This window comes from Helianthus annuus, chromosome 6, assembly GCF_002127325.2.
Source record: "Helianthus annuus cultivar XRQ/B chromosome 6, HanXRQr2.0-SUNRISE, whole genome shotgun sequence".
In the NCBI taxonomy this organism is placed as follows: Eukaryota; Viridiplantae; Streptophyta; class Magnoliopsida; order Asterales; family Asteraceae; genus Helianthus; species Helianthus annuus.
Window position 1 is genome coordinate 148,113,764 of NC_035438.2, and position 8,812 is coordinate 148,122,575.

The 8,812-nt window shown below is 38.1% G+C and overlaps 1 protein-coding gene across 1 annotated transcript; it reads left to right on the top strand.

The window, feature by feature from the left end:
• Nucleotides 1-4,437: 4,437 nt before the first annotated feature.
• LOC110932968 (golgin subfamily A member 6-like protein 22) lies at nucleotides 4,438-6,553 on the top strand. Its single transcript, XM_022176216.1, has 4 exons — nucleotides 4,438-4,724; nucleotides 4,935-5,074; nucleotides 5,817-6,109; nucleotides 6,215-6,553. Exons 1-4 carry the CDS (start codon nucleotides 4,438-4,440, stop codon nucleotides 6,551-6,553), a joined length of 1,059 nt encoding a protein of 352 aa, XP_022031908.1.
• The last annotated feature ends 2,259 nt before the right edge of the window (nucleotides 6,554-8,812 follow it).

Consider the following 8,812-nt stretch of genomic DNA (forward strand, 5'->3'; position numbering starts at 1 on the left):
TATTTAAAAACCTTGTTTTGAAAAGTATAGTATTGCGACACAAATAACCAACTCAAATCAAATTGGTTATATTTTATAAAAAAAATCTCGTAGCCATGATTCTTAACCCCAAAACATTTGTTTAATTAAATCCAGATTTGTAAATCGTTTATGGAATAAAACTCGAATAGTATAATATATTGTTGGAAAACCTTGTATTACAACTTTGTTTTGTTTACCATTGCCCAAGTGATCTAGATAACGCAACGATATATAATGTATTAAAAGCACTTATATATAGGAAGTACCAGCGGCGTATCCACCATGCTTTTAACACATTATACCCGCCCCGTTATCCAATCACTTCCCTAACCCAACGGTTCAAACAGATTCAAACAGTTCGTGTCAATCAACGGTTACAAACGGTTCACATAGTCAAATGGTTACAAACGGTTCACATAATCCAACGGATCATCTAATCAACGGTTACAAACGGTTCACATAATCAACGGTTACTAACGGTTTACATAGTCAAATGGTTACCAACGGTTCATATGATCAAATGGTTACAACGGTTCAAATGATCATATGGTTACAACGGTTCAAAATGTAAAACAATGTGTCCATATGCTGGATGAGCATATGCGACAAAATGTAGTATATGGAAATCAATGTGCTAGCATGTTAAGTGAACATACATAGCAAAACATAATGAAATCGTGTACTAATAATGTACTATTGAACATAGTAAGTATATGATATAAAAACATGGGAAACATGAAAGTATCAAGTAGGCACATGTGTTCCACCCCAAAACAGTTTGAAAACAGTAAAAGAGGGGACTATGTACTCACCTGAGGGTGCTTAGAAGTCTTGAACAACAACCAAGCAAAGCTAGAGTGATTAGGGAATCAAACGGCACCCTATATAGGTAACTATGTAAATAACCGGACCTAAATCGGGAGATAGGATAGAATGAGGTTCTATAAATCAAATGAGTAATTGAACTCATATGGTATGATTTAATAGACCCTACATTCTGATTGAAAGGCCTACCTAAGTGCTTTTGACCCGTTTCGACACGTTATGGTAACATAAGCTACTATAAGGCGTCGTTAGCGTAAAACTATGTTCGGATGGTTAACTATGTGCTATGCCAAGTCTTACATGCCCAATTATCCCTAAACATGTTACTAAATCAGATTACTTGTCAAAAATATGTTCACATAGGCAAAAATACGGATTTTAGCTTCAAAAGGGCATTTTGGTCATTTCCTATGGGCATACAAGCTAACAAGCAAATGACTAACCAATCCTATGTGATCATAAGGTATAACCTCAGTGGTTATTCCCTATGCAACTATAATCACTAACTAAGCTTGGTCGGATCCTAAAGATCGACCAAACGGGTCGGGTTCGAAAGGCTAAGCGGTGGTTTAGACCGCTTACCTCACGACCGTAAACAAGCACAAACTAATAGTGTCGTGTTAAACATGTCAAAACATGTTTAACCTACTGATTTGGTATCAAAACAAAGTGTTTTGATACCCTAAAGTAGTTCCGAGGCAAAATGCGTGCTAAAACGCATTTTGACCGAAACTTTGACTCGACACTACAACTAGATAACGTGGTAATCAGCGGTTATAATCGCGAAGGATTATAACTATCGTGATTACAATCACGTGTCAAAGTTCAATTGAACTTTGACTTGACCAATTGATGGTCAAAACCGAAAGTCAAACTGTTGGCCAAACTGTTTGACTTTCTGCACTATATAAGGAAAAAGCAAGAAAAAGAATGAAAGAAGGCTCACAATAGTCCTTGCTATCTTTTCTACAAAGAAGACAAGTCCCAAATGCTTGAGAGAGAGCTCCAAAGCAGATGTGAAAAGAGGAAATGAGGAATGAGCAAAGAATGAATGAAATGGATGGGCTATTTATACTTGTGGTGATGCTCTAGGATCATCACAAGTGGTTTGTTTAGCCATTAAGGAATAAATCTCATCCATACAAGTGTTAGGAGCAGGTGCAAAGCCTTGGAGAACACTTAAACTTGCTCAACACACCAAGAATTTACCAAAACAGCCCCTGAATTTGTAAACAGATGCTGAAAACACACTTTCTGCCCAGATGAGGCGCTCGCGTAGCGCTAGGGCATAGGCCTTAGGGCTCGCGCTACGCTAGCATGTATCAGGTTCAGCAAAGTTTCAAAATTGACAGAAATGGTCCCTGCACGTGTTTAAAGCCTTTTTCGATGCGTTTAAACCCCGTTAACCTCATTTCAAGGCTCTAAAATGAAGTTAAAGCATAGGGGACTCAAAACATGCTCAAAAATATCTCGGATGTCGGTTCGTTTGGTCGTACGGTCACGTTGTTCGGTTATTTACGACGAAACTCGAACGGACGCGAAAACGATCCAAATTAAGCGACGAATGGAATTTTTTTGCATGGCGATCACTAAAACAAAAATATTTTAGTGTGTACAAAAAATTTTGGATGTCCAGATGTGTCCAGAACGTAAGATATGCGCGAAAATGCAAACTTACGCCGTTTATGACACTTTTAGTCCCTGTAAGATCATATAAGCATGTTTTCACACACCGAACCTATCAAAGCTTATTTCTAAGCCATATTTAGGTTATATATGGTATGTTTAACTTATGATCAAGTTCCGGACTGTTCGACACCATACGAATCGGTATAGTTTCGCAGTTTGACACAAATAGTCCCTGCGATCGAATAAACTTGATTTCGGCATACCAAACCATCCAAAACTTATTTCTAAGTTATGTAAAGGTTATTTAAGGTATGTTAAGCCTTTGTCACTATTCCGGAGTGTTTGTTGCATTAAACTGGTTATATTTACGCATCAGATCGTGTATAACCTTCCAGAAAGCGACTTAAAGCCCGAAATCGAACAAGAATTGATATGTGCAAATGATACACATATTTTCACAAATTCCCAAGTATGAAATACAAAATTTCATTGGTTTGGCATTTGTTTGACGGTCACAGTGACACAGGTGTCACAGCAATCGAAGAGTATAACAGGTAGGCCAAAAGATTCGATGAATGGCTGAAAGCTTTCGCTTACCCAAGCTGGCAAAGCATAAAGAACGGTTTCAACAATGGAAGAGAAGACGTTGAGAACTTATCAGAAAGTGAAGAAATAGAAAATTTTGTGGCTGAGCATAAGTGCATAGCATTGATAAACCAGTCAGTGAGAGAAGACATAATCTCATTGATTGAATACTCAAACGCAAAAGACCTTTGGGAGAAATTAAAAGTTAAATGTGTTGGTACTGCAGAAATTATCAAAACCAAAAAGAAATTATTAAAAAAGGAATTTGATTTGTTCGGATGTCTAAAGAATGAGTCCGTTCCTAAAATGATTAAACGATTTGGGCATCTAAAGCTGGAGTTGGCAAGACATGGAGTCATATATTCCCAAGAAGAGCTAGTTGACAAGTTGTTTGACTCTTTGCCAGATGAAATGGACTGGCAATATTTTGCATTGATGATCAAGAATACAATCAAGTCAGAAGAGCTAACGGTTGATTTGCTGATAGAGAGACTATAAAGTCATGTGCTAGACATAAAGAAAACAAATAAAGTCAATCACTCTTTATATCAGTAAAATGTGGAACTCTGTTATCCAAAGAACATGATTCGAAAGACAGCATCTCCCAAAACAGCCTTCACAGCAGAAAGTTCACAATCAAAGAATCAAGAAAGTTCTCACAGTGGTTTTCATGGAGGAATGTCATCAAATGCTTCAAGCCAAGGATCATCTTCTAGTACTTCAAGTCAATAGCAATCAGCACCAAAGAATGTATTTCAATGCAATATCGTTGTGGATTTGAAAAATGGTCAAAATTTCAGTGAGGAATCAGCTAAGCAACAAATGGTCTTCTTAGCTTCAGTGCTTGAATCTTATGAGAGTCTTGTGGCTGGGAAGATAGGCAACACCAACCTTACGAAAGAAGACTATGATCAAATCGATCTGGAGGAAATGGAACTGATCGATATAAGGTGGTGCATGGCCAGTGTTGTTAGAAGAGCTCAACGCTTCATGGAAATCACTGGAAGGAAGTCAATTGGTGGACCTTCTACCAAGTTGGGTTTTGATAAATCCAAGGTGACATGCTTCAAATGTATGCAGAAAGGTCACTTTAAACGGGAGTGCAGAAACGATTATGCTGATGACTCTGCTAATCCGTTCCGAGAAGATTAATATAAGAAAGCAATCTATCATCAGAATAAGTCAGAACCTCCCAGGTTGAAGCAGATTGAAGACAAAGAGAAGTCTAGAGCTCTTGCAGTCATTCATGATGATGAAGGATATGACTGGAGTGAGTTATTGCCTGAGGAAGACGCAGTTGGTTATGCGTTTGAAGCAACAAAGATTGTTCCGTTTAAAGATAACAGAACGGAAAAAGAAAAGTTTGTGAACAAAAGAATGAAAGCCCAAACAAGAATAAGCAGAATCTACAACACTTACAAAGAAGCAAAAAGGGCAAAAAGATGGGATGCCGACAGAGAATGCTATCTTGATCCACAAGGAAATATCGCAGTGAATCCTGATTCCATTAGTGTTGATGCACTTATTCAGCAATTCGCTGAAGAAGAAGAAGAAGAAGCCAGACAGAAAGAATGGTGGGGAGGCGGTGAAGAGAAAGTGGAAGAAAAAGAAGAAAAAGTGAAGATGGCAGAAAAGATGCAGCAGACAAAGAAGATTGATGATGGGTTGATAGATACATCACAGGAGCTCACAGCTGAAAATCTGATGAAGATGGCTGACAAAGTTCTTGCTGCAAAGGAACTGGAGGTAGATTCTAGTTCTGGAACTGAGTCAAAAAGCCAGGTCAGTCAGATTGATACGAATCAAGTGTCAGGTAAGAAAGTTAAAAGTGAAAGTGACTGCAAGAATTGCATGAAAAACTGCAAAGATTGTAGTACTATTACTTACCTTAACAACAAAAAGGTTGAAGATCTCACAAAAAGAGTTAGAGAGGTTGAGAATCAGATCTTAAACCGGGATAAAATGTTAAAAGCTTCAAACGATCGTGCAAAAGCGTTAACTGAAAAAATTGGAAGTGATAAAAGTGACATAGAAAGAACTAAGAAAGAAAATGAAAACCTCATTCATGAAAGTCGTCACATCACTGAAAATTTTGAGAAGCTTAAACGAACGGTTAAAGATTCTGATGAACGAAATGGTAAAACAACAAAAGAAAATCTTCAACTGTCGAATGTGCTTAGGGTGAAAGAAGAGTTAATCAATAAACAATTGGATGAAATTGCTTCAATTTCAAGAAGCAATAATTGAAAATAAACGCATCCAATTGAAATTAACCAGCTACAACTCCGCAAGTTTTGTTTTGCAGCACATTGTTCCCAAACCTATCGGGAAAAACAAAGCAGGCGAAGATGTATTTTCGGATGGAATAGGGGTGGGATATCATCAAGTTCCACCACCAGTTTTAAACACTTTTTCAAAGAAAAAGTCAGGGCTGGTTAATGATGAAGAAGATTTAAAAGAAATAAAACTTCCAGAGTCAATTGATGTCACATTTTCGTCATCATCATCTGATGATAGTGTTCAGACTGATATTGTTAAAAGCATGGCAGAAAGTGTTTTGGAGTCTGATTCAAATGAAGATGATGAGTGTTTCTTGAACAATTACATTCCGAAACTCAAAACCAAAAACAACTTAAATGACGAACCTAATCTTGTCATGTACAAGATGTTGGGATCGGATAAGTTGTTTTCAGATTCCGAGTTTCCACTGGAGAATGTAAATGTTGATAAATTGACAAATGTGTTCAAATTGACAGAAATTGATCTGTCTGAGGTGAAAAGCTTGAAACAAACAAAGAGGAAAATGAACTTTGAAAAAGATAAACCTTACTACACAAAACCTGTTGTACCTTCGCATGCTCATAACAAAAATCAAAACAGATGGCCGAATGGTTATCAGGGGGGTAAGAATTATCCAAGAAAGAATGGTCAAAACAAACGATCTGTTGAGAAGAAAGTATTTGTGAAAGGTTCCAGTTCGAGTTCACTTTCTGAAGAAGAACCTAAAATCTTTTCAAAATCAAACAAAGAATTCTTTGAGGAAAAGAAGGTCTCACAATCTCAGTCTGAAGACACAAATAGGGTTGTTGACACCCGAACATGCTTCAAATGCAATCAAGTTGGACATATTGCACGAAAGTGTACCAATTTGAAGCCTAAGACTGAAGTTGTTGAGAGTCTGAAAAAGAAAGATGATGTGAAAGGGAAAACACCAATGTTTGTTGAGAAAAATGTTTTGAAAAATGAAAACGCAAAATTCAAAACTGAACCTACTAAAAATGACAGATTTTACAAAAGAGTTGCCTCATCTCAACAAATTTGGAAGCCAAAAGGTGATGAGCCGAAAGCAAGATCTTCAAAACCAAAGGTTTCTGAGACTGAAAAATCATCATCTTCGACCAAGAAGATGTATGTACCTTTGGATTTGTTTGAGAAACTGCAGAAACAAAAATCAACTTCTGAAAAGAAGTATGTGGTGAAGAAAGACCAATAATCTGGTCAACCTCCGAAAAAGGATGCTCCTTTATTCAAAGAGGTTGAGATTGGGTCTGAGGAAAGCTTAAAGATAAATGACAAAAATTTTCCACCACTCTACACAAAAACAACTCGCATCAATGTCAAGTTACCCGAGTCAAAAGAGGCTTGGATAGCATCAAAATCTAACTAAATATTTTTGAAATGTGCAGGGGCTTCCGAGATCCGTTTCACGTTGGATTATGGATAGTGGAGCTTCTCGACACAAGACAGGAAAGACAGCATTGCTGTACGACGTGAAGAATATCAATGGAGGTTATGTTGGATTCGCGGGTAATCAAGGTGGTAGGATTATTGGTGAAGGAACGCTGTTAAATGGGATTTTGACATTTGAAAGAGTTAATTACATTGCTGAGCTGGAGAATAATCTGCTAAGTATCTTGCAGATTTGTGACAGGATGTATACCACTTACTTCACTGATAAAGAGTGTTTGATCTTAAAGCCAGGATTTCTTGTCCCTGAGGAATGGATCATCATGAGGGCACCAAGAGTCAATGATCTATACATGTTGGATATGAGTGTAGCAATGACAACCACGGGTCAGGCTCATTGTTTTGTGTCAAGAGCAACTGAGAAAGAATCGAGATTGTGGCACCGCAATATGGGGCATATACATCTAAGAAAAATGAATCACTTGGTGCACAATGATTTAGTTACAGGAGTTCACATCAAAGGTGTTCATCTGGAAGGGGAGTGCATTAGCTGTATTAAAGGGAAGCAGAAGAAAAAGTCACACCCCAAAAAGCAAGTCAGTTCAGTCTCAAGACCACTAGGAAGACTTCACATGGTTTTGTTTGGTCCTGTGAATGTCAAAAGCATTACAGGAGATTACTACTGTTTGGTCGTTACTGATGATTATTCCAGATTTTCTTGGGTATCTTTCCTAAAGACGAAGGATGAAACATTTGATAGTTTGATGGCGTTGTTCAAGAAGATTGAGAATCTGTACCAGAGGCGTATCAGAAGAATTAGAAGTGATAATGTTACTGAATTCAAGAACAACAAGATGGAAGAATTCAGTGACGAACGAGGTATATTGCATGAGTTTAGTGCTCCGTACACTCCGTAGCAGAATGGAGTCGCAGAACGCAAAAACCGGACACTAATCGAGACAGCTAGAACAATGATCGCAGATTCTAAACTTCCGATAAATTTTTGGGCAGAAGCTGTTTCCGCCGCATGCTATACGCTCAACAGAGTTCTCACTGTCAAGAAATTCAACAAAACATGCTTTGAGTTGATCAATAATCGCAAACCAAATTTGAAGTATCTTGAACCGTTCGGGTCACCTTGTACGGTAATAGAACCTTTTGGAAAGTTTAGTCCGAAGTGCATTGATGGTATATTTGTTGGATATGCAAGTCTTATGCGACGTGTCTTCGTTCCAAGTGAAAAGCGGATTATTGAAGCTGCAAATGTTGAATGTCAAGGTCATACGATGCCGCCATAGAATCCTGGAGATTCATGGCGTTATCACTACGACACTCTGTGGGATTCGTTTGATGTGATGGAAGAACCTGAAGATGAAGAAGATTTCTTTGATGAGTTGGATATTCTTAGAGATTATGAGTCATCTGAGGAAAGATTTCTAGCCAAGTATTCTAGGCGATCACAGCAAACTTCAAATGACAATGAAGCAGGTCCTAGTAATGTTGGAGAGCATGATGATACTACACAAACTCCCGATATTCAGACGGCAACAAATGATGATTTAACATCTGATATCGGTCCAACATTTGATCATGGTGATTCAGTGTCTGAGGGGGAGGAGATCCAGATTTTAGATAAAACAAATGCTATCAGCGAACAAGGTGCAAATCAAAATGTCACTAATCTGGAAGGCAATGTAGACGTTCCGAGTGAAGTAATGCCGAGAACTCTTTCATATCATCCTGAAGAGCTGATCATTGGAGAGCTGCAAACAGGCGTTCGCACCAGACATTAAATTGACCAAGGACTTACAAGTTTTTATTCTACAGTAGCACCTTTACAAACTGAATTTTCATTGAGTTGTTTTATTTCGCAGATCGAACCTCAAACTTACAAAGAGGCACTTACTGAAGATTCGTGGGTCAACGCGATGCAAGAAGAGTTGAACCAGTTTGAAAAATTGGGTGTCTGGAAACTGGTGGATCTGCCTGATGGCCACAGGAAAATCAACACCAAATGGGTGTTCAAGTGTAAGAGAGACGATAGAGGAGTTGTTGTGCGAAACAA